Source organism: Felis catus, chromosome D1, assembly GCF_018350175.1.
Source record: "Felis catus isolate Fca126 chromosome D1, F.catus_Fca126_mat1.0, whole genome shotgun sequence".
Taxonomy (NCBI): Eukaryota; Metazoa; Chordata; class Mammalia; order Carnivora; family Felidae; genus Felis; species Felis catus.
The window spans coordinates 16,460,302-16,485,626 of record NC_058377.1 but is presented as its reverse complement, the minus strand read 5'-3'; the positions used below and the strand labels follow the sequence as shown (position 1 = coordinate 16,485,626).

General features: G+C 53.1%; 1 protein-coding gene across 5 annotated transcripts; it reads right to left on the bottom strand.

The window, feature by feature from the left end:
- UPK2 (uroplakin 2) lies at nucleotides 1-25,313 on the bottom strand. Of its 5 annotated transcripts, XM_045038391.1 has the most exons (12): nucleotides 25,175-25,313; nucleotides 23,805-23,905; nucleotides 22,214-23,694; nucleotides 17,430-17,677; nucleotides 16,608-16,729; nucleotides 5,487-5,544; nucleotides 3,174-3,290; nucleotides 2,116-2,915; nucleotides 1,538-1,669; nucleotides 1,211-1,349; nucleotides 879-949; nucleotides 1-510 (listed from the first exon to the last, which is right to left on the bottom strand). In XM_045038391.1, exons 8-12 carry the CDS (start codon nucleotides 2,189-2,191, stop codon nucleotides 374-376), a joined length of 555 nt encoding a protein of 184 aa, XP_044894326.1. In that variant the 5' UTR covers nucleotides 2,192-2,915; nucleotides 3,174-3,290; nucleotides 5,487-5,544; nucleotides 16,608-16,729; nucleotides 17,430-17,677; nucleotides 22,214-23,694; nucleotides 23,805-23,905; nucleotides 25,175-25,313; the 3' UTR covers nucleotides 1-373. The 5 variants fall into 5 exon arrangements, with proteins under 5 accessions (XP_044894326.1, XP_044894328.1, XP_044894330.1 ...); XM_045038393.1 differs by lacking the exons at nucleotides 16,608-16,729; nucleotides 17,430-17,677; nucleotides 22,214-23,694; nucleotides 23,805-23,905; nucleotides 25,175-25,313 and adding an exon at nucleotides 12,541-12,694; XM_045038395.1 differs by lacking the exons at nucleotides 16,608-16,729; nucleotides 17,430-17,677; nucleotides 22,214-23,694; nucleotides 23,805-23,905; nucleotides 25,175-25,313 and adding an exon at nucleotides 11,850-12,100.
- Nucleotides 25,314-25,325: the final 12 nt, after the last annotated feature.

Sequence of the window (25,325 nt, the reverse complement as noted above, 5' to 3'; positions counted from 1 at the left end):
GGCGGCATGAGACTTTATTCTGGAGACTTCCATCACTGCGGGAGGGGTGAATTGTTGAGGGAGGGGGAGATTAAAGAGGTGAAGTGGACGGAGCGCCAATTCTGACAAGAGTGGGGGTGAGGGGATGACAGGAAGTGTGGGGAGAAGGTGAGGCACTGGGGACAAGGGGAGGGGCAGAGGGAGGAAAGGGCTCCAGTGAGAGGGGGCAGGGAGGGGAGGTGAAGGCACTGAAAAGGCCAAAGCCTCCGGGTTGAGGTCTGGGAGCAGGCAGCGTTTTCAGGAAAGGAGGCAGGCACAGAGGGCAAAGCCGGGGGCTGGGGACATGGATAGCGTCGCGGACCCTCTGGAGGCCTGCTGCCTGGTGAGGGCCTCCTCACTTTCGGGCGCCCAGTGCCAGGGCGATAATGAAGCCCACGACCAGAAGGAACATGGCGACAGAGAGCAGCACCGTGATGACTACCATGCCCCCCGTCCGGGCCATCCCCAGCCCAATGGATTCCATCTTCCTCCCTGTCAGAAGACAGAGCGGGGAGGCCTTCGTGGGCAGGAAGAGCCCCTATCCTGACCCCACGCTCTCCGTCTCATCCAGCCATCCTTCGTCCATTTATTCATCCAAGCAGCCAACTGATCCACACATCCCTCACGCAAACATTTACGAAGCAGCTCCTATGTTGGTCACTGAGGGTACAGAAATTAATCAGGCACCATCCCGACACGCATAGAACCTTTAGTTTATGAGACGAGCCAACAGGCACTTAAAATGCCAAGGGCTTAGTACGAGGACACAGGTACAAAGAAGCTAAGGGGGCACAGGGAGGGGCAGCCGGGGATGGGGTGGGAGGGCCAGGGGAGGTGTGGGGGACCCTGTTGTTACTTACGAGGAAGCGTGGACATCGGGATCTCTCTACTGGACTCAGTGGATGCCCCCTTCGTCACTAGGTAGGAAACGCTTTTGTAGTGGGGTTTGAGAGAGAGAGTGGAGACTCCTCAGTGATTTTCTGGGACTTGGAAGAAGACGGAGCCCAGGCACCCTCCTTCGTAGCCGTGACCTCCTCCAAGAGAGGCCCCTTCTAGACGCCGTCAGCTGCACCCTCACTTTCTCCCCCAGGCTGACCATACCACCTCCCACCAAATGTTAGGACTCAGCTTCTCTTCCTATCAACCCCCCGCCTCTGCCAACAGGTGCCCCAGGCCTGGATCTGGTACCTACTAGTATTTGGTTCCTGGCGCGAGGTTTGTCACCTGGTATGCACTGAGCCGGGTGACGGTGAAGCCAGCCCCACTGTCCACCACGCTCACCAGCTCCCGGCGCCCACGGCACGGAGGCACCATGAAGCTGGATTTCACCACTGGACAGGAAATCGGGGGTGAGGTCAGGGTCATGTTTCTGGAGGCCCCAAAGAGAAGGGGCAGCAGAGTATGGATGGCTCAGGAGAAAGGTCTACAGGAAGGCAGGAGTGGGAGAAAGGGTGCTGGTGGCGGCCTGGGTAGGGGTCTCTGGGGATTAGGGGGCCACTTTGGGAGGGGGGTAGCAAACCTTTGCTGTCATTGGCTCTCCGGACCATCAGCGTGGCATTGCCCCCTGTGAGGTGACAGGGGGGCAAAGCAACTAGCAGGCTCTCCGTCAGCGCCGGGGACAGCAGACCAGAAACGCTTGAGATGTTGAAGTCTGCTGGGGAGCCAAGAGGGAGTTCGGGGTGGGGGCACGCAATCCCCTTTCTTGGCCCTGACCCCTGGGGGCCATTTCTAAGGATGCAGAGTCCTCCCCTGCCGGGCTGGAGTGGGCCGGCAGAACACAGGCCTTTGCTTGTATGACCACCAGGTGGCAGGCTTGGGACGCAAAAGCCGGGTCCTCCGCCAAGCGGCCAGATCCTGGGTGTCAGTAGGGGGCAGAGGTCAACCTTACCCCAATCCTTAGCCCTGGGCCCTTCGGCACATCTCTCTGCCTCCTGGGTTTGGAAGAGGACCAGGAGTGTCCCCTGGGCTCAGTGACTGATGCCTGGTCACTGCCATCATCAGCTCCCCACCCCCAACCAGCCAGGCCAGCTCTGCTTTGGGAGCCCTGGAAAGCCCAGTGCCTCCCCTCCCCACAACCCCGCCAGGGAAGGCAGAGACCTGCAGCCCCCAGGGCCAGGACAGTCAGCAGAATCAGGTTCAAGGGCAAGGTCCGGAAGGGCAGCGGGGATGCCATAGCTGGGCTGGGAGCTGGGACAGGTGCTGGCAGGCTGAGGCTTCCTGAGGCAAGTGAGGCCTGGCCCCTGGGGTGGCTGATTTTGTCTTGGGGTGGGAGTGGCTGGAGGGGAATCCTGTCCAACCTGCCCTTTGGGTCCTACAGCCTCAGGGCAGGCCCCCAGACAGGTTTTTCAGGATGGGGAGCTGGCTGTCAGGTCAGAAGTGGGGATGCCCTGGCTGGATCTCGCTGGCTTAGTCAACTGCAGAGGGGCAGAGTAGCTAAAGTGGGAGGCGGAAATCACCCCTTCTTCTGGGACTCCCGCGTGTTAGGGCCTGAGTATTCTTGCCTGTGCGTGCATCCGGGGCATGGCCTGTGGAGGACTGGCCCCCTCAGGTATGGGAGTCTTCCCGGGAGTGCAGCGAGTTATGAGATTGCCATAGCATGCAAGAAAAGGAAAGCAACGCTGAGGGGCTTCTGCCAGGGCCTTGGCCGGGCGAGGATGGGAGGGAAACTGAGGCTGGTAGGAGGGGACGGGGGCAGCAGACCCAGGGGCTCCTCTTCATGGTGTCCACCGAGGCCCAGGTACTGCTGCTCTGGGAGAGGCCGAGGGATGTGGGTGCCAGGGAGTATGCGAGCCTCCAGGTTCCTCCGGAGAGCTGGGCAGAGGGACGCTAGGGAAGACTTCCAGAGAGACCGGAGGGGTGGCCACCAACCCCATCCAGCAGCGGTGGGCACAGTCAGCCTGGCTCAGCAACCAGTGTTGAAACGATTGAGAATAAAGAGGAGAAACAGACCCGGTAAGAGAAAATGAAAAAGAGACACAACTCCTCTGACCGCATCCCCCAGCCCTGTGAAAGGGGAGTTATAAGCAGAAAGCAAGGAGAGACTAGGAGAAAGTGCCCACTGTGGACATGAGCCAACATGTCCCTACAGCCTAGGGGCTGCAGATGTCACAGTCTCTTTTTTGCAGATGTGGAAACAGACTCAGAGAGGAAGTCACCTGTGGGAAGCGGGATACTCCACAGGGAGAGGCCAAGAGCTGTACAGAGAGCGCTGATGTAGGTCTCTGTGCCATGAACTATTCTGTCTTCCCCAGACCCAGAGAAGGGCCAGGGTCCTGTAAGGAAGCAAAGGGTTGGTGGGGCTGTGTCCTTACTCCGATGGTGGGAAGAAGGGTGGGTTCAAAGCCTGGAGTGTGAGCCCAGGGTGGGGGGGTGGGGGTGAAGGTAAAGATAGAACTCACAGACCCAAGCAGAGGGTCAGAGGGTCTCAGACCAGCGCTTCTCCACATTGAATGTGCCTATGAATCACCAGGGATCTTGATGAGATGCAGTTTCTGATTCAGTGGGTCTGAGGTGAAGCCTGAAAGTCCACATTTCTAACAAGTTTCCAGGTAACATCGATTGATGCTAGTCTGAGAGGCCCACACTTTGAATTGCCAGATGTTCCATATTGCACCCCGTATACACACACACACACACACACACACACACACACACACACACACACACTGGTGGGGATCAGGGGCAGGTGTATTTCCCCAGTCTCCCAGAACAGACTGCCTTGGGGTGAAGAACTGAATTCTGTTTTTCCGGCACCTTGGCTTTTGTTCCCTTTTCCATCAGATCCTACCATCATTCTACAAACTGAAAGAGGACTGTTTGCACGTTGAGGAGAACTTCGGAGAGAGGGAAGAAGTAGGTGGTGGCATTCTAGGAGCGAGGGGATCTTCCTGATGCTCGCTCTTCAAATCCCATCACTAACCCGGAAGGATGTTTATGCTCAGGCTTGGGAGGTATGTCTTCCCATTTCACTCATAAACCAAGAAGCAGAAAGAAGAGGTCGGGTTTCTTGCAGGGTGCGTTGTGGTGGGTCCACATCTAAGCCCCCATCCCATCTGAAAGTATGAGTGGGGCAGAGTGGGGTAGGGCAGGGCAGAGCCCTGGCCGGATTTTAAAGGGATAAGAGGGCCCTGTGCCTTTAAGCCCTCCCTTCTCCCTCCAGCCCCCCTTCCCCACCCGGCCCTCCCCAGGTTTCTGGAGGAACTGAGAGTTGCGTCTTCTCCCTGCCCTGCCGAGCTGCTCACTGGCTGCTCTGGAGGCTGTGCTTTGCGGTCTCCATGGAAACCATTAGTTGCTAAGCAACTGGAGCATCATCTGTGCTGAGCTCTCGCATCTAATTATCCCATCACAGCGGCCGAGAAGGGTTTGGGGAGCTGCGAGGAGGGGGAGGCCAAGCGCAGGAGCAAGAGGATAACTCTTTTAGCAGAGCAGATTCATTGACACACGGAAGTCATTTAAAGCCACAGCACCCTGTGCCTCTGGAGGATGTCCTCACGATTTGGAGTAAAGGAACCAGGGCCACAAATGTCTGGAGTTTCTCTCTTGGACCCACACCTCCTAGGCTGTCTCCCCCTCAGATTCTTGATTCTAAACTCACGCAAGTTTTCTCTTCTGCCTCCTTCCTGCCAAGCTCCATACTCGAGTCAACAAACATTTTATTAAGTACCAGAACTGTGCTAGGCACCAGGTACGCAAAGGCAAAATAAGTTTCTGCCTTCAGGGAGTTCTTAACCTCTCTCTTCTGCCTGGACTAAAAGGTTAGCTCTTAAAGCAGACCTACGCTTTCTGAATTATGGTACTTTTTATCTTTTCTAGAATGTAGTAGTTTTGCAGCCACGGGATCTCAGATGGGAACCCAGCTCTGTCTGGTATACCGATGGTTCTTGCTCCGAATGCCACTCTTCTGCTCGCCAGTCAGTGAAAAACACGTCCACTTGGGGCGCCTGGGTGGCTCAATCAGTTAAGCGTCCCATTTCAGCTCAGGTCAGGATCTCACGGTTCTTGGGTTCGAGCCCCGCATCGGGCTCTGTGCTGACAGCTCGGAGCCTGGAGCCTGCTTCGGATTCTGTGTCTCCCTCTCTCTCTGCCCCTCCCCTGCTCACGCTCCGTCTCTGTCTCAAAAATAAATAAACCTTAAAAAATAAAAATTAAAAAAAACCCATGTCCACTTGACTCCATGGGCATGTGAGCCTCTGATGGGGACTATTGTCCTCCTGATGATGGGTGATACCGTTTTCAACCTCAGTTTTCTCACCTATAAAATGGGAAGACTCATTCCTTCTCAATCATCTAGCAAGATATGACAGGTGTAAAAATGCTTTAAAATAAAGGTGCAGAAGGAATATTGGCCATCACTGAAAGGTAGGAATACCTTTATTTTAAAGGAATATTGGCCATCACTGTCATAGTCGGTGGGAGCAGACTGGGGGAGTCCTGGGGACTTGGATCGAGAAGTAATATGCAGGGCTTACCAAATGTTGGTCTGATGGGAAATGGCAGGGCCTCAATCCTTGAGATCTGAGGAAAAGGCTGGAAGGAAAGGAAAATCTGTGTGTCATTCAGGGTTGAAAGAGACCTGGATGCTCCTTTATTTTTTGTAATGCTCCCTATGATACAACCACTTACCCCAAATCTTCTTCCAGCTTTGTGAACATGTTACCTACCTGAGTACTCTGTTGCAGTATCCTCCTCTGCAGAAAGGGCCTAACATCTGTCTCACTGAACTAATATGACCATCACTCAAGCTAATTTATTTAAGAGTGCCTAGCATGATATCTGGTTCAATAAATATTAATTTAAGTAATTCATCTTATCTTCTTTAACCCTTACTGCAGATGAAGTCTAGAGGCTCAGAGGCAATAAATGAGTTTCCTGAGGTCACAGAGCTAGTAGGGAATGAGGTGGGATAGAATTTGATCAGTAGAGCTGCTCAGAATTTGATCAGTAGAGCATGCGACTCTTGATCTCAGAGTCATGAGTTCAAGAACCCACATTGGGTATGGAACCTACTTAAAATTAAGCAATTAAAAGGAAGAAATAGGAATTTGTTTTCCCAATTCTGGCATCGATGCAGGGGGAAATGGTTGGGCAGGAAAGGTAGTGTGAACGGGAAGGTGACAGAGATGTGAGCCAGCTGTTCCTTGTATGCTAAGCATGCCACCGGGGTCCCAGGCACACAGGAACTGCCTGCTCACTCATGTATTCATTCAGTAAACATCTGTCAAACAACTGCTCAGTGGTAGTTGCCATGATAGGTGAGACACAGAGAGGACAAGAAGCCATTCCTGCTCTCAAGTTGCTGAGTTTTGGAGAATGAACTGGAGGTAGCCTGGCTAAAATAAAATAAGTGGAAGAAGATGGGGTGCCTGGGTGGCTCAGTCGGTGAAGCATCCAACTCTTGGTTTTGGCTTAGGTCATGATCTCACAGTTCATGGGTTTGAGCCCCACATCAGGCTCCGTGCTGATAGCACGGAGCCTGCTTGGGATTCTCTCTCTCTCTCTCTCTCTCTCTCTCTCTCTCTGCCTCTCCCCACTTGAGCTGTCTATGTCAAAAATAAATAATAAACTTAAAAAAAAACACTTTTAATAAAAAAAAGAGAAATCAGTGGAAGAGGATATTCCAAAAAGGGAACAGCGTATGAAAAGGCTCAGAGAAGTGAATTATCCTGACACTTTCTGGGAACCGTGAACAAATACACCTTGGCTAGAAAGAGGTCTTCAAAGATGAGTGGGACAATACCTCTCGTGAGCAGCCGGGTCACCGGTGGCATTGGATCCTATACTAAGGAGCTTGGTTTTTACCCTAAAGGAAACAGAGAACCTCCGAGGAGTTCTAATTGTGGAAAGAGCATTTTGGAAACAGTGTGGGAAGGGATTGGCAGGAGGTAATGGATTGGCATATTGTAGCAGGGTTAGTCTGTGTGACCAATAGAATTCAGCAGGGGCAATGGTCACTTCTGAGGCTTGATCATAAAAGGACTTGCACCTTCCTCTTGCTCTCTCTTGGACTGTTCACTCTGGAAGGCATAGGAGCACCCCTACGGGGAGGTCCCTATGGCAAAAGATTGAGGCCTCCTGCCAACATCCAGCATGGAACCGAAGCCTCTAGACAAGAGCCATGAGAATAAGCAAGCTTGGAAACAGATCCTCTAGCCCCAGTCAAGCCTTCGGATGACTGTGGTCCAGGTCAACATCTTCACTGCACCTTCATAAGATACTCAGCCAGAACTGCCCAGCTAAGTCTTTCCTGATTCCTGACTCTCAGAATAATATTTGTTCTCACGGGCTGCTAAGTTCGAGGGTACGTTGTTATGTAGTAATAGACAACTAATACAAAGGGGAGGACTGAGAAATGTCCACTGGGCTGGGCATCTTGAAGGACACACATCCTTCGGAGCAGCTTCCTGTAGGTGAGGAAGCCAGAAGCCAGACTGCAAGAGTCTAGAGATGACTGGGAGGGGAGAAGCAGAGGTAAAACAAAGGAAGACAAGGAGACAAGGAAGGAGAGGGGAGTTTGGGATTCAGAAAAGGCTCACCTGCTGTGTTTTTATTTTTTTTATTTATTTTTTTTTAATTTTTTTTTTTTTTAGCGTTTATTTATTTTTGAGACAGAGAGAGACAGAGCATGAATGGGGGAGGGGCAGAGAGAGAGGGAGACACAGAATCGGAAGCAGGCTCCAGGCTCTGAGCCATCAGCCCAGAGCCCGACACGGGGCTCGAACTCACGGACCGTGAGATCGTGACCTGGCTGAAGTCGGACGCTTAACCGACTGAGCCACCCAGGCGCCCCCACCTGCTGTGTTTTTAAAGGTAAAGGGACACCTGGGTGGCTCAGTGGGCAAGCCTCCAACTTCGATTCAGGTCATGATCTTGCAGTTTGTGGGGTCAAGCCCCACATGGGGCACTGTCCTGACTGTGCAGAGCCTGCTGGGGATCCTCTGTCTCCCTTTCTCTCTGCCCCTCCCCAGCTCGTTCTCTCTCTTTCTCTCTCTCAAAAATAAATAAGCATCAAGAAGAAAAAAAAAGGTAAAGACGTAGGAGAGAGAGGGGTGTGAGTGGAGGAGGGAGAAAATGGGGTTCAGATCAGAGGTGGAGTCATTAGCCTTTGGCCATAGGAGTGACACTCTCAAAGCAGAGAGAAACTAATGGGGCAACAAGGGAGAGAAATGTGATACTTTTGTGGAGGGAGAGAGGGTGGGGGGAGAACCACAGGAGGCGTCAAGAAGCGAATTAAGGGAGCTTGTCCTGATGGCTCCACTTTCTCTGGGAAGTAGGGGAGAAGGGCTTGGGGCCTGAAGAGGGGTGAGAGTTTGACTAGCTATTTGTGGGAAGAGGGGGACACAGCTACCAGGGGCCTTGAGGAAGGCTGTTTGGTGGCTGTGGCCCAGCTGAGCTTGGGGACCACTGGTCTTCAGGGGCACTGGCTGCATTAGTCAGGGTTCTCTGGAGAAACAGAGCCGACAGGATGTGTATATATAGAGAGAGGTTTATTTTAAGGAATTGGCTCATGTGATCGTGGAGGCTTGGCAAATCCACAGTCTAAAGGGGGAGGCAGGCAGGCTGACGACCCAGGAAAGAGTTGCAGTTGGAGTCCAAAGGTGATCTACCAACAGAAATCCTTCTTTGTGGGGCAGGCGAGAGGGGAAGTCAGTCTTTGTTTGTTCAGGGCCTTCAACTGATTGGATGAGGCCCACCACACCATGGGATAATCTGCCTTCCCTCAAAATTCACTGATTTGAATGTTAATCTTGCCCCAAAAAACATCTTCACAGAGCCATCCAGAATAACGTTTCACAAAATATCTGAGCACCGTGGCCCCGTCAAGTTGACACATAAAACTAACCATCACACTAACTTTGACATTTTGGGAGTTTTTCAAATTACACCACAGCTTGAGTGCAGAAATGATACAACTGTCAGGTTGTCCAGACTCAAGGCACGGAAAGTTGAGGGTATCGGCGAGCCTGAAGGGTTGGAGAACAAGATGGGGCTAGTTACGGAAAGGAGTGACTGGATGTGCCAGGAAGTGGGGCGCTGAGGGGTGAGGTCAAGGTCGAATGAAGCATGGGCGTGTGGACGGGGACGGGAGGGAGAGTGGCGGCCATCCAGGTGGCTGCTGGGGAGAGAAAGTCGAGGCCCTCACTGCAGCTGGATGGATCACAACATTGTGAGGTCGGACAGGGGCTGTGGACCCCTGGGGCCAGGCAGGTAACCAAATCAGTGAAACTGAACAGCATACATCTTTGAGGCCAACTTTGCCACTGGGTGCCCCAGATGGTGTCATCTGGGACAGGGTGTCGGAAGGGGAGTGGTGTTTTGCTAGTGAGCAAGGAGGAAGCATATTTGAGGCTGACGGGATCGAGGCTGCAGGGTTGTCAAAGCAGAGGGGTTCCCTGTAGCCAGTGGGGCAGAGCCTGGCAAGGAGGGATGGCAGTGGAAGGGGAGGGGGGGGGGAGCAGATCTAAAGAAGCAGATCTTCTGGGCAACCGCCCTGCAAAGGCCTGGCCCACCATGTTTTTCAGACTGTCAGGAGCCCCTGACAGGGTTTAAGCAGGGAAGTGGCAAAATTCAGTATTGTAGGGAAGGCGGAGGCTTGACTGCGGGGTAATTAAGCCTCTCCTTAGGCCTGAAGGAGAGCTAATCGACCCAAGAAATAATAGTGGCCCGAATGAATATGAATTAATTTATTCAATAAATGTTTCTTACATGCCTTTGTACCAGTCACTGTGCTAAGTACCGGGCATTCAGAGGTGAGTACGATTGCTCTGCCGGAAAATTATGGTATAATGGGAGATACTGAAGAGTCCACTATTTCACTGCAGCAGGATTTCAGTAGAAAAAGTAACGCTAACAGCTATTATTTATCGAGTGTTTACCACATGTCAGGCACTGCACTAAGTCCTTCCTATATTTTCTTGCTTAATCCTCAGAGCAAACTCTGTGGGTGGCTACTGTTACTGTCCTCATTGTATTAATGAGGAAACTAAGGTCAGAGCCACTAAATGACTTGCCAGAGAGGCTCCTCACTGAAAGGGTAACTTACATGGGCTTGGGCAGTCCTGGAGGGCTTCCTGGAGGAAGTAGTAAATAAGTGAAGATCTGAAAGTTGAGTAGGCATTAGCAGGGCGAAGGTGGAGGGAGGAAGGAGTGAGAGGGAGATTGTTCTAGGCTGAAAGAGCTGCAAATGCTCATTAAGCGACTGGAGGTTTAAAGTGGAATTTGATGGAGGGCACCTGGGTGGCTCAGTCAGTTAAGTGTCTGACTCTTGATCTCAGCTCAGGTCTTGATCTCAGGGTTGTGAGTTCAAACCCCACGCTCAGCACCACGCTGGGCATGAAGCCTACTTAAAAAAAAAAAAAAAAAGAGGGGCACCTGGGTGACTCAGTCGGTTAAGCGTCCGACTTCGGCTCAGGTCACAATCTCACGGTCCGTGAGTTCTCCATGAGTTCGAGCCCTGCGTCGGGCTCTGTGCTGACAGCTCAGAGCCTGGAGCTTGCTTCAGATTCTGTGTCTCCCTCTCTCTGACCCTCCCCCGCTCGTGCTCTTTCTCTGTCTCAAAAATAAAAATAAACATTAAAAAAAATTAAAAAAAAAAAAAAGAGTGGAATTTGGGGAAGTCACTGGAGAAGCAGCCAGGACCAGATGAAGAGCTTTGTAAGCCCGTTTAAAGAATTTTAATTTTTGGGGCGCCTGAGTGGCTCAGTCGGTTAAGCGTCTGACTTTGGCTCAGGTCATGATCTCGCGGTCTGGGAGTTCGAGCCCCGCATCAGGCTCTGTGCTGACAGCTCAGAGCCTGGAGCCTATTTCAGATTCTGTGTCTCCCTCTCTGACCCTCCCCTGTTCATTCTCTGTCTCTCCCTGTCTCAAAAATTAAAAAAAAAAAAAAAAAAAAGTTAAAAAAAAAAAAATAAATAAAAATGCATTAAAAAAAAAAGAAATAAAGAATTTTAATTTTTATCCTAAGGATACAAAGAAGCCCTTGAAGGATTAAAACTGGAGAGTGTCATGATCAAATCTGTATCTTATAAAGATGATTTTCGTTGTACTGTAGAGATTGTGTTGGATGAGTGGTTGGGAGATATTTTAGATGTCTCTTGACACACTGTTGAGATACAATTCTGGGCAAGAAATGACCGAAGAGAAAATTCTAAGGTGATGGTTTGGCTGGGAGGGCTGTGGGGCGGGGTGGGGAGCAGGGTGAGGGATGCCTCCCAGGCTGTGGCTTGGGCAGCTGGGTGGATGGCGGCACCCTCACCAGCTGGGGTGCAGGTGGTGGTGGGAGGAGGTTTTTCTGGGAGGGGCTGGAGATCTGCGATTCCCGGGCTGGAGCTCAGGAGGGCTGTGGGCCCCGGTGTGACAGCTGCAGCCTGGGGGAGGAGCGCGGCCCAGTGAAGAGGACAAGAGCGAGGACAGAGCCTGGGGAACACCACTAGGGTCCAAGGCAAAGAGGAGCCTGCCAAAGAGACTGAGAAGCTTCCCTAGAAGAAAAAAGAAAAGAGCCAGGAGGGAGTGGTGTCCCAGGTCCCCAAAGAAGAATGCTTCCGGGACCCGTGGCCCACAGCAAACTGGTTCATAGGGCACCAGAGAGATTCGAAGCGTGCTCCTCGGCTTTGGCAAGTAGAAGTCATGGAGATTGCTTCAGTCTGGGAGTGAGGGTGTGTGGATGAGGACAACGGGGCTGGACAGGAGGGTGTTGAAGGACTGGCTGTCTGGGTGGAGCTGGGTCTGGGGTTCAGGGAAGGGCCAAGGCACCAGAAGGCCTCGGGAGGGCAGGTGTGAAAGAGGAGGGTAGGAGGGGGGGGGACTCCCTTCCACCCCCTCCCCCATTCTTTTACCTCAGGCCGGGTCCCCTTCTAGTCGTCTGTAGAAACCTAACATGGGCAGGGGAAGGAGGTCAGGAGGGCTTCCCGGGATATTGGTGGAGTGTGAAGGGGTGAGCCGGTCTGGGTCAGTCTTCCCTGGGTCACGTCTGCAGAGGAAGGGGTTCTGTCCCCTCATCCCCCTCTACAGGGGTGAGGGGCAGAGACCTGGGAACTCAAACCCAGCGAACCCTGTGGGGGGGGCCAACAGAATTGTGACCTTTAGCCCCTCTTGGGGTCCAGCTAATTTCTGCCCCACCCCCCACCCCCAGCAACTTCCGGGTTAGGCTGTGGCTCCAGCCAATCCCCAGAGAGAACAGGGAGGTGTTTCAAGGTGGCCACTAGAAGGAAAAGCAAGGCGTGTGGGAAGGGGTCAGAATCCTCTGGAACCCCACTCCACCCTCTGGCAGGGAGGGGTAGTCTTGGCACGGCTACCCAAGGTCACAGCCCTGAACTCTGCCTTCTCCCATCTCCTCAGGCCCTGTTTGATATGCACATCAGATCCGGTGCCCTTTACAAAACTGTTATTTGTACAGCCGGCCCGAGGGAGGGGGAGGGAGACAGCCCCCCCCCCCCCCCCCCCCCCCCCCCCCCGCCGCCACCACATAGCCACTTCCACTTGCAGGGACCTGCAATCAAACACCAGCCCCCAGTCACACTCACTCACCAGCTCAGACGCTGCAAAGCCTGAGTGCTCCCCACTGGGCCTTGCTGGAAGTTTCTTCTCAGCTCTGCCGGAAACGCCTGCCTCAGAGCTTCCCCCCAGCCCCACAGTCCTCTCCCCCTCAGCCCTTCCTCCCCACTCCCCTAGCCCTGAGCTCTGAGCTCCCCTGCGCCTCCCACTTAGCCTGGAGGCCTTGCTGGCTGTGGCACATTTGCCTCAAGTGTCCCCAGTTCTCTGTCTCTAGGACTGGAGCTGGAGCCTTGAACGGGGCCTCCCCCCAGCACCTCCCATCCTGGCCTGAGGGGGCGGAAAGCAGGCCGCGAAGGGTAGGCAGGGGGCTCGGAGGCCAGAAAATGGCTTTGGAGCAGATGGGCCAGCTAGGCGGCGGCCACTTTCCAGCTTGGGGCCTTGGTCTGGGTTTCCTGTCTGCCGGTGGGGGTGGCGCACCTAGCCCACGGGGCTGCGGTGAGGCCCCGGATGAAACAAGGCGCGAGGTGCCCAACACCGTGCGGGGCACACAGTAGGTTCTTAACACGAGTCCCCTCCCCGCGCTTCACGTGGGGGCTCCGAGGAGGAAGACGTGGGGAGGACAGAAAGTAGGGTGGGTGGAGCAGGCTGTCCCAGAGCCAGTGAGGCACGCTGAGGTTGGGGGGGGGGGGGGTACAGATCTGTGCCAGCCCAGGCTGGAGAGGAGGGGAGAAAGTGCCAGAGCCCCGGGCCCCTCCCATGCTTGTGTCCCCACGGTCCTCCCTGGGCTGGCCTCTGGGAGGCCTCTCAGGAAGGCGGTCCCCACGCTGCGGGAGGGCTGCTGGGGCCGGCCAGCGGGGGTGGGGGCACTGCCTCTGGGTCTTGAGCGACCCCCTCCCCGTTCCCCCAACTCATAATCCGATTGATATTCCTACTCCCTCCTCTGGACCCGTCACCATGGCAACAGTTTTCTCAGTTGCACTTCATCAGTTTCTCGGCAAATCTTTTTTTCTGCCCCCTCCTTCGGTCTCTCTTTTTCTCCTCCATCAGCCCGCATTTCTACCTACTCATGGTGCCCACCTTGCCCTGCCTGTCCCAGCTTCTGTGTTTCTCACTCGCTCTCCATTTGTCCCCACCCGCTTCCGTCCAAATCTCTCTCTACGGGTCCCCTCCCGTCTCGCCCTTTTCCAGCCCATGATTGTAGCAACAAGCTAGAGTCCGTTGACCAGATAAGAACTCCTGTCCTTCTGATATCAGGGCCGAGAAGCAGAGAGGCCTGGAGGGACAGAGTTCGGGTCCCAGCGGGCCCTGGACTGAGGCCCATGATGCAAAGGTGAATGTAAGGTCGAGTTTTTCCGGTTCAGCTCTGACAGGTGGGGGGGGGGGGGGGGGGGAGGGAAATCAGCGTGGCTCTGGGGTGTCCTGCAGGCTAGTGTTGTCGGTTCGATTCCCACCTTCCCACCTCACCCTCAGAGACCTGACCCAATGGCTACAGCTACCAGGGTGCTCCCGAAACACCTAACCTTCCCTCTGACTTCTTCTGCACACAGTTCCCCTTAAATCTCTCCACCCGCTCGTTGGTCATACCCCCTGGGATGTCCTACTATCCTGCCAACTTCCACCACTCTAAACATGAATCTTCTATTTTTTTTTTTTTAAATTTTAATGTTTATTTTTGAGAGACAGACGGAGCATGAGCGGGGGAGGGGCAGAGACAGAGGGAGACACAGAATCCGAAGCAGGCTCTAGGCTCCCAGCTGTCAGCACAGAGCCTGACGTGGGGCTCGAACTCACGGACCGCGAGTTCATGACCTGAGCCAAAGTCGGACACTTGGAGCCACCCAGACGCCCCTGAACCCTTCTTCCCTAATCCATTTCCTCTCTTTGTGTGCCCGTGTCTCCTCTCTGTCATTCTCCACACACGTAGCCAGAATCCAAGGTGAATCACTTCTCCTTTTGAAATGTCACCCACATCCACTTCCAGCGCTCCGCCACTTCGTATACATTGCCCTAGACCAAGCATCCAGTCAATCTGGGCCTCACCAGAGGCTCATTTTACACTTGGATTTTTTACTTGGGCCCATCATAGATTTGCCACCCCTACCCGCCTCCCCCCGCCCCCACCCTGCCGCCGCCGAAACTAAGCCTGTTCCAAACACGACTTTCTTCTCTCCTCCTTCCTTCTCCTGCTTTTTCTTCTTAGTTTATTGAGAGCCTTTTATGTATGAGGCTTTTCATATATATCATCTCACTTAATCTCCACAGTCGAGGAGGCGTTATCCCATACTACAAGAGAAGAAATTGATGTTCTGAGTGGTTAGAGTAATTTGCTCAAAGTTCTACAGCGAGAAAGCGACCGAGCTGAGATTCAGCTTCAGATGTGCAGAGTTCCAAAGTTGGTGTTTTGTTTTATTTTTTGCTACATCAACCTGTTTCCATAAGACTCTTGTGCTCAAAAACCTTCTGAATCTATTTTCTTATTCTTTCTTTACGTGTTGGAGGCTCATTACCATCTGACCCCATCCCACCTACAAAACCATGTATCATCGTCTCAGTGTGACACAGACCGGTATCAACCAGGAGGACAACTGTGTCATTTAGAGTTTTGTCTTCATCTCTGTCCCGTTAAATATGTTTATCATCATCTGATATGAAAACGTAGTAGCACGTTTCACACATATAGCCCTGGAAGGATAGTAAACACTTTGAAGGACAAGATAAGGATCCCCCAATCGTCTCCATGCGTAGAATGTCAGGCCAACTTAACAAGATGAAATGATCAAAGGTCCGTGTAAGACCTCAGCATTGTACAATGGTGAGGCTTAGAAGCAGTTCACGTGAAAAAAAAAAAAGAAAGAAAAAGAAAAAAGAAAAAGAAAAGAAAAAAGAAAAAGCAGTTCGGGTGAAACAGAATCACAGAAATGAGGGGTTTAGTAAGTTCAGTCTGAGTCATCAGCATGATATGGTTGCCAAAAGTCAATTCAATTTTAGGTCGTATTAATAGAGATACGGTATTTGGAATAAAGGAGAGGATTGACAGCCTTGCTTGACTCTAAGTTGGCCAGGTGTTATCATGGGAGTGAGGGTTTATTGAACTGGGAATATTTAGGTGGGGTAGGAGAAGAGTCAGGAGTCATTGAAGCTCAAATAAGTGAAGGGTTATCATGAGGAGGAAGAACTGGTCTTATATTTTGTGACCCCAGGAGGTAGCGCGTGCGGACGAATAAGTAAAGACCACTGGGAGAGAGTTCAGCTCAAAGGAAGGAAAAACAAATGCTCATTCATAGGGCTGCCCGGCTGGCTCAGTCAGTAGAGCATATGACTCTTGATCTCAGGGTTGTAAGTTCAAGCCCCATGTTGGGCCTAGACTTCCTTTAGATACATGAAATAACTTTAATTAAAACCAAAAGCCAGGGTCACCTCGGTGGCTCAGTCGGTTAAGCGAATGTCTGACTCATCATTTCGGCTCAGGTCATGATCTCATGGTTCAGGAGATCAAGCCCCACATGGGGCTCTGTGCTGACAGCATGAAGGCTGCTTGGGATTCTCTCTTTCTCCCTGCCCCTCCCCCATTGGTGCACAAGCTCTCTCTCTCTCTCAAAATAAAGAAATAAACTTAAAAAAAACAAACCCACAAATGTTCATAAATGGAACTGGCTTCCTTGGGAGACAGTAAGGTTCCCACGGCTGGAGGTGTTCAAGAAGAAGGTGATTGATCCCCTGCTTGCCAGGGCTGTTAGCTGAGCATCAGAAAGAACCTGAACTAGGTAGTTGTTCTTTGTTGAGGCCCCTTCCCACCAAGATCTGTGATTCCATTGCTTTTCTTCTTTCTGTGCCCCTTACTAAGCCCTTGCCCTCCCCTGGACCTGAGGTCAATCTCTTCTTTCTCCACAGGTCTCCCCGAGGATGCCGTGCTGATCACATCAGGTCCACATCTTTTAATTATTTAGCAACGTTTATTGTGTTTTAACTGTCTCCACCTCATAAGCTCCTTGAGGGCAGGTGCCTGTTAGAGGATCCAAACTTATCCATCATTGACTGTTCCCAGCCTCCCTCTGCCTCCCCTCTCCCTGCCCCCACCCCAAGATAATTTTATCCCTCACCTGTTGTTGGAAATCTTGTCTAGGCCCACTCAGTTCCAGGGCTTTTGTGATACAGAGAACTGGAGGAATAGCCGGGGAGAAACAGGAGGCAGGAACCAAGCAGCTTCCTTGTGTGTTAGAATCTGGGTAACGGGTGAAAGAAACGGAAAATAATGAAGCCTGACAGGCTAAGCCAGTCCATACGCTAAGGAGAAGAGATCGAGCAAAGAGAGGCAGAAAAGCTGTGTTGACTCCAGAGGACAGAGAGAGGCAGAGAGACAGGTAGCTGCTGGAAGGTGCAGCAGAAAAGGGGGAAGGGAAAAAAAAAAAAGGGGGCGCCTGGGTGGCGCAGTCGGTTAAGCGTCCGACTTCAGCCAGGTCACGATCTCGCGGTCCGGGAGTTCGAGCCCCGCGTCAGGCTCTGGGCTGATGGCTCAGAACCTGGAGCCTGTTTCTGATTCTGTGTCTCCCTCTCTCTCTGCCCCTCCCCTGTTCATGCTCTGTCTCTCTCTGTCCCAAAAATAAATAAACGTTGAAAAAAAAAAAAAAAAAGAAAAGGGGGAAGGGAATTTTAACAAGCGGCGTTGTAGGTTATGAACTGGAGCAGCCCGAAGAGATACAAGTGAAAATTGGGATTCCTTGTTGAAATTATTTTTGGTTGTGGGAAATTAGTTGGCGGGATCGCAGAATAGATTCAGGTTTCGTTTCCTGCAACTTCCGCGGGGTCCAGCACAGTGCGAGGGTGTGGGCACCCCATGAGGCGGTACCCTAGTCCCAGCAGATGGGGTCCCGAGGCTGCGGGATTCTGCGAAACAGACTGGATCGTGAAGCTTCTTCCCTTACCTCAGAGTTACGTCTTGTAAAAACATTTCCTCATCTGGGACTTCAAGTTCCAAGTACCCTAGCAATTAGAAGGGGTTATGGGTCTTGACAGATGGAGAAAATAAGGCCCCCGGAAGTCCATCACAGAGCGGTTTCTGGAAGTCACAGAGCAGGCTTTAGGCCCTGCTGGGACTGAGGATATGCCTCGTTCAGGAGGTTGTCCACAATCCAGGGGTGCCATTTTTCCCTTGGGTCAGAGAGTTCCGTGCCTGTAAAGAGACTCATGATGAGACAGAAAAGGGGGGATGGGGGTGCCTGGGGCATCTGGGCACCCCTCCCTGTGTTCAGAGCTCTGCACCAGGCTCTGGGGGATGTCCAGATAAGAAGGCCAAGCCTGCCTTCCCAGATCTCGTGGCCTCCCAGGGAAATGAGCCAGACACAGGAAGAAGTCCAATGGAAAGTTGGAAGCAAACGCTACAGTGGTGTGGTGGAAAGGGTCTGGACTGGGAATCAGGAGGCCTGGGCATCGCTTCTAGCCGTTGCTCACCAGCCACGTGGTGTGGGGCAAGTCCTTTCACCACTCTGGGCCTCAGTTTCCTTTCTTGCGAACATTCTATCTCTTAAAAACAAAAGCTCTGTAGTGCTACACTTGAGAGCAAATTAATGCGGCAACTAAATGTATCCTATGTGTGCTCCCTGCCCTCGTGCTCGCTCCTCCCAGCACCGTCTTAGAAAGGCTCTTGCCTTCAGTTGATGGCAGAAATTAAATGTTCCCAGCACTCAGAATTGCCAGGCGATGGGGCTCCTGGGTGGCTCAGTCGTTTAAGTGGCCAGCTCTTGTTTTCGGCTCAGGTCATGATCCCACAGGTTTGTGAATTCGAGCCCCATGTCGGACTCTGTGCTGATAGCGTGGAGCGCGCTTGGGATTCTCTCTCCTCGCTCTCTCAAAAATAAAATAAATAGGGTGTGTCTGGGTGGCTCAGTCAATTAAATGTCCGATTTCAGCTCAGGTCACAGTCTCGCAGTTTGTGAGTTCGAGCCCCACGTGCGGCTCTGTGCTGACAGCTCAGAGCCTGGAGCCTGCTAGGGGTTCTGTGTCTCCCTCTCTCTCTGCCCCTCCCCCGTCGCGGTCTGTCTCTCAAAAATGAATGAACGTTGTTATAAAAAAAAATTAAAATAAACATTGAAGGAAAAAAAAAAAAACCCTGCCAGTCAACGTGTACGGTGAGGGGTAGGAGTTGGCTTTCTCTGGGCCCCTGCTTGTGGTAGCCTCTCCAGGGCTTCTGAATGCTGCTATCCCTCCCCAAGCCCACCAGAGCTAAGTGAGTATTTCTCTCTTAACTAACCAAGCCTTCTATTTAATTGCTATCTTCCTGATAAAGAGCCTGAAGATAAACTCCAACCCTCTTGATTTCCATTTGAAAAAACTAAGGCCCAGAGACTGGGTGTGACTAGGCCAAGGTCACATACTCTAGATTCTCAGGTTAGTCCTCTTTCTTTTGGGACTTGGAAAATTTATTAGAAATAGGTTGTTTGGGGGCGCCTGGGTGGCGCAGTCGGTTGAGCGTCCGACTTCAGCCAGGTCACGATCTCGCGGTCCGTGAGTTCGAGCCCCGCGTCGGGCTCTGGGCTGATGGCTCGGAGCCTGGAGCCTGTTTCCGATCCTGTGTCTCCCTCTCTCTCTGCTCCTCCCCCGTTCATGCTCTGTCTCTCTCTGTCCCAAAAATAAATAAACGTTGAAAAAAAATAATTTAAAAAAAAGAAATAGGTTGTTTGGGGGAGAGCTGGTTGGCTCGGTCGGTACAGCGTGCGACTCTTGATCTTGGGGTTGTGGGCTCTTAGATAAAATCTCAAAAAAAGTCAGAAAAATAAAAAATAAAATCTTAAAAAAAATTTTTTTTAATGTTTTATTTATTTTTGAGACAGAGAGACAGAGCATGAGTGGGGGAGGGTTAGAGGGAGAGGGAGACACAGAATCCGAAGCAGGCTCCAGGCTCTGAGCTGTCGGCATAGAGCCCGATGCGGGGCTCAAACTCACAGATGGTGAGATCGTGACCTGAGCCGAAGTTGGAAGCTCAACTGACTGAGCCACCCAGGCGCCCCAAAAAATAAAATCTTAAAAAAGAAATGGGTTGTTTGGGAGTGCAGCATTAGAGATCCCCCCCCCCCCCCCCCCCCCCCGCCATAACATCTGGTGAGGTCCCTTGTTGGAATCCTGTTCTATCTTTAGGCCTCCAGTGAGATGTACTGTTCACCTGGGCGGAACCACACCTTAGGCTAGAGTAAATCTCAGCTCAGATGTTGCTCCCGAGCCGGAAACTTTCCAGACTCCCAAGTCCAGGATAGGTGTCTCTCCGAGATGCTCCCCAAGGCTTCATGACAATGAACTGAGATCACTTGTTCACTTATCCATCCCCACCTAGACTGCAGGCTCTGAGGGTGACGACATCTGTCTTGTTCCCCAACATATACTCATTGTCTCATCCAGTGCCCAGTGCATAGTAGGTCCTCAAAAATGGTTTTTGAAAGAATAAGTCCATGGGTTGGTCAGAGAAGGATTCCAGGAGGAAAAGGGAAATGTTGAGTCAGTCAGGGTCCCTGTGTGCATGAAGTGCCCATAGAAAAAGGAATTCTTGGGGCGCCCAGGTGGCTCAGTCGGCCTGACTCTTCATTTCGGCTCAGGTCACGAGTTGGGCTCTGGCAGTGAGCTCGGAGCCTGCTTGGGATTCTCTCTTTCTCTCTCTGCCCCTCCTGCCCCTTCCATGCATGCACTTTCTGTCTCTCTCTCTCCAAAACAAATAAATAAACATGAAAAAGAAAGAGAAAGCAAGCAAGCAAGCAAGCAAGCAAGAAAGTAAGTAAGTCTTAGAGGATAATGGGAAATGGGGAGAGGGAGGGAAGTGAGCCAATTGAAAGGAACAGCAAAAAAGAAGGAAGGAAGGAAGCCCGCAAGAACGAGGCCTTCAATAACCTGGAAGGGCTTGGGGTGGAGGGGAGGAAGGGTCTCAAGCCCTGAGGGGGATAAGGGGAAGCGGTTGTGAGCACCTAGAATCCCTCAAGAGGGATTCTTTTATGAGGAGAAACCCAGAGGGCTGCTTGGCTGGAGGGGAGGGAAGCTGAGGTGTGCCAGGGTAGCTGGTAGGAGCTCCGAAGCCTGACTACAGGTTTGAATATGATGCTGGGGTCCAGAGGGAATGGGAGTTCTGGGAAGGCTGGGGGCACAAGAAGAAAAAGAAGGTGAGGAGCAGCGCCCCACGATTGACCTCCTCTATTAGGTTGAGACAGAGCCTATGTCTTCACTCCCCCCTCCCTCTTCCAGGTCCCTGGGCACCTGAGACCCGCGAGTGGAGTCCCCGAGGGCTGAGGCAGCCCGCTGAGTGAGGGGGACATGGCAGGGCCTGTGGGAGTTCCCTGCTTCCACGAGCTCTCCCAGAGGATTCTCTTTCCCTCCGGAAGTGTTCTTCGCGCAGAAGGAGTCCTCTAACTGTCTGCAAAGTCTTTCCACCCATCCCCACCGGCGCGGCGCGCAGCTTCCGCCTGCAACTGCTAGGCCAGATCTAGCCACCAGGGGGCAAAAAAGCGGCCCCTAGGTCGGTGTCCCTCCACGTCCCCACCCACACACACCTGAGGGCCAAGATGGGCGGTGCCTCACCTGGCTCTCACACGGAGTCGGCTAGCTCCGTTAACCCCTTCCTGCCTGGCCTGGTTTACTTTGCTCGGGCAGAGTCATTCAGAGCCGAACTGGAAGGCAAATCTGATGGCGCAGGGGGTGTTGCCCGAGAAAGGGGCTAGGGTGGAGGTGAAGTCAGGGTTTCCAGTTACTCAGGCCCCTGTTCCAGCCGGGGCTGGCGGAGGCTACCATTCCCTGCCTCAGTTGGTCAGCTACCTCCGCAGAAAGGTGAAGGAGCCCCCTGGAGGCAAAAGAGGCACGGGTTGTGGTCACCCGCGCTGGGCCTCACAGAGGATACAGAGAATGCTGGGGCAGCCACAGAACCCAGACTTCCGGGTTCTCACGAGCCTTCTGTCGGCCGGGGACCTTTGTAACGACTGGTGGGTCGGGTAGTGGGGGGAGGGCAGCCGAAGAGTGGAGGGAGAGACACAGAGGGCTGGGGTGGCGGGAGTGTAGACGGTTAAGATTTGGCAGCAGAATGGGCCAGATTACGCAGCTCTCGGGCGCCGGGTTTTGTGTATCTCTCCTCGAGTACCAGGCAACCTTCCAGGGCTCTGACCAGCCCAGATCCCGAGACTGCGTTCCGGGCCGCAAGGTGTTAAACAGTGGTGGGAGTGGGGTCCGGAGTCTCCTCCCTCCTCCCTCCCTCCCAGCGTCACCACCTCGGAGTCCACCAGGCTGGCACTCAAGGAGTTAAGTCTGCCCGCAATCTGCAAGACTGGAGCCGGGGAGGGGGAGGAGGGGGGGGCGAGGAGAGGGGGAGTGGAGGAGAAGGGGGAAACAGACTGCAGGGAGACAGCGCCAGGAACCCCCTCCCCAGGGACCTGGCCCCTGGGCCCCCAGCCCCAAAAGAGGCCCTGCCCTCCCCGGGGTCGTGCTCTCTTCCCCCGCCCTGCCTCCGCCCTCCAGCTTTGTGTCCCCAGGAGGGTGGGCTGCAGGATTTCCAGCCAAGCCTTGGCTGCCTGCTCAGTTTTTCCAAACCCTCCAGTCGGGGAAGGCGGGAGCCCTGTCAGGATAAGAGTCCCTCCCCCACTGCCCCTGCCGGCCCCCTCACCCAGGCTCCTTTTTCCTGCCCCCGCACCTTTCCCAAACTTCTTTCCCTTTCCACCCTGGCCCCTGCGCCCCCTATCCCCACCTCTTTTGGCTCCCAAGTTCCAAGTTCAGGTTCGAGGGGCCAGGTGGGTCCCACAATCCCGGCGAGGCGCTGGTAAAGCCAAACTCTGCAGGCCGACACTGAGACCTGCTGGGCGCCCGCCCGACTCCCAGCCTGGCGCCCGCCCCATCCCAAGACGTGGCCTCAGGTCCACCGGGGAAGGTGGCCCAGGGGTCTCCCGCCCGGGGGTGGAGGTGGTGCTGGGGGAGCCGGCAGAGCTGGGCAGCGGGCTCTGGTGCGGCTGGTGCCAGACCTTGGGGCACGCTTCGAGGAGGGGGCAAAGTGTTCCGAGCGCTGGCACGGTTCTGTCCAGCAGGTCTATTATATAATAATCACCATCTATCAGGAAGCCAGGCAGCTGGAGTGAGTGGGGAAGCCAGGATGCCCGGATCTGCTCTTCCTCCAGGCCCAGGATGGTGTCTCCACCAAGATAGGGGTGTGGGCGCAGCCCAGAAGTAAAATGATGTGGGGGTCTAGGGGCAAGCGAGGGGCCCTGGGCAGTCCGCAGGCGGCCCGAGAACCCCGCCCCAGAACTCTGATTGACAGTGCTCTGAGCCAATGATTGAAGCCACTGTAGGGCTCAAAGTTAACCCTTTCTTGGGTCGTCAGTTCCTTTAGGGGATAGAGTGCCTTCCCAAGAACTGTTCGTCAGTCCTGAATTCCTCCCATCGGTATGGGGTTGGTGAGGAGTCTCAGCTGGAACCGACTTTCGTCCTAATCACTTCACGAGGTAATCTCAGATAATATGCAGCCCTAGAGCCGCCCTCCTCACTCCCCCTCCGCCTCCAGCCCCAAAGTAAATTGTATTCCATGATACGGTTGTGTGTGTACATTCTGTGGTTGCAGAGACAGGCCCGCATGGCACTGTCGCACCCACACTGCTCCATGAGCAGGCACCTTCACTCACCTCTACCCGTGCTGGCACTTCCACCGACACTCGCTGACACACCTGTGACACTCCTCGTGACACGGTGACACACAGATACACGGAAACACCTGGTGATTCCCCGAGTTCGCCAGTAGAGGGAGCCGCTCGATTCCGGCAGTGGGCCGCCGGCCCCTCTCCTCTCCTCGCTCGCTCCAGGGTTCCACCCAGAACTCGTGGCTGCTCGGAGCTCAGCTCCGCATCCCGACCTGGAACCTACGCTGGGGCAATGAGTCACAGCCCCACCCAGGGGAGCGCTCTACATGGCTGCTCCACAGGACATGCCGAATACGCTTGAACTTACTGTGTACCACATTTAACAGACCTCTTACAACACAGCTCTCACTCCTGCGAACAGTTTTCTGGACCTCCTGTGAACCCGGCATTGTGCCAAACGGATCATAACAAGCCCATGTGGTTTGTCATGTATGTAAGGGGAGACTGATCCACACAAATGGGGTGGGCCCTTCCTTCTAACCAGCACGCTGTTTGAGAAATGGCCCTTTTGCCTTGGTGGCTCACGTATATCCACAGGACCCTGGAGAGAGGAGAGGAAATTAGCCTACTGCCTAGGCTCTAGGATCTTTCAAACCTGAGCCCAGTTTCTCTGGGCTTCAGTCTTCTTTTCCTTTAAGTGGGAATACCTACCTCATGAGGTTGTGATGATTCAACTCCTGACCCAGCTTGGTGTTTGGCACAGCAGTTAGTAGGCACTTGGGGAAGTTTTGTTGATTGGATCGAAACATGATCTAGAGATAATGTGCATGAAAATGATTTGTAAACCGATGTAAGGCTCACACAGGGGTTATCTGTTTTTGAGGGTTTGTCCCTCATCTCCACCTGTGCCTCCTCAGACCTTGCCCAGGCCCCAGCTGCTGGCACTATCAACCCACCAAATAAGTGTTTACGAAAGCCCTACTATGAGCCCAGCATTTGAGTGCTGTGGGGAATGTAGAGGCATAGAAAGCATGGTCTGGGCCCTCAGTCTTTTGGGGCAACCAAACATATATACAGGAGAAACAAAACGTTAAGTAAGCACTCAGTTGAGTGGCATAGATGTAAGGAGAGGTAGTCAGGAGAGAGGGCGGTCTGTAAGGACTAGAGCTATCTGGGGACCATCTATCCGAAGGGGAGGAGAGAGGGCAGTGGAACTGAATATCAGGAGCAAACAGGTTTGCTGGTCTTCTTTCTGAAGCAGCCCATGCTTGTTACTTGTTGGTATTAATTTTAGGTGGGAGCAGTGGGATACAGGGAAAGTGTCCTGGGATAAGGAGACCTGAATTCCACTTCTGGGCTTCTCACGTTCAAGCCTTCTAGCCATATAAACCTGAGGAGGTCCTTAACAAATGCAAGTCTCAGTTTCCTCACCGATATAATGGGGCCATAACATCTTTCTCACGGGATTATGGTAAACACCGAAATCACATTGGTGAAATGCTTTTTAAAAGGGCTTTACAATTTCTTTTTCATTGCATCTATCCTCCTATAGGGTCTTGTGTGTGTGTGTGTGTGTGTGTGTGTGTGTGCACGCGCGCCCACGCGTGGAGCACTTTGAGATTAGGAGAGAGTTCTTTTGCGAAGACAAAGATTTTGCTTCCACAAACATTTTCTTAGCATTCACTTTGGGCTGAGGACTGAGATGAAAAAACTCAGTCTATGTCCTCAAGGACCTCATGATCTACTAGGAAAGAAAGATGAATAAAGAGATGCTCAGTGCATAATGAATGTGGGTGGGTACAGTGAAAAGAGGACCCAGTATTTGTGTGTGTGTGTGTGTGTGTGTGTGTGTGTGTGTGTGTGTGTGTGTGTGTTGGGGGTTGCGGGAAGTCCAGGCAACTCCCACTCCTTCCAATCAGTGTAGATTGGAGGGTAGGTTTGTCAAATCTCTCTGTTGCCTGGGATGTTGTTGGGGCGTCTCGTGCCCAGTCCTCAGGAATGGGGAGGAGAGAAGGGTAGAAGCCCCCTCCCCGCCCCCGGGCCAACCTGCCTCCCGCTAGCCAGCCGGCCGGGCGCCTTACCGAGTCAGACCACTGGGAGGCTGGGGGAGCCGGGTTGGGCGAGGAGGCGAGCGAGATGGGGGAGCTCTTATTTTGACAGGGGCCTCTCCGGGCTCTGGTATGAAGGCAGAAGGAGGCAGCCAGAGAGCCCCGATGCTTATTCAGGCTGGGG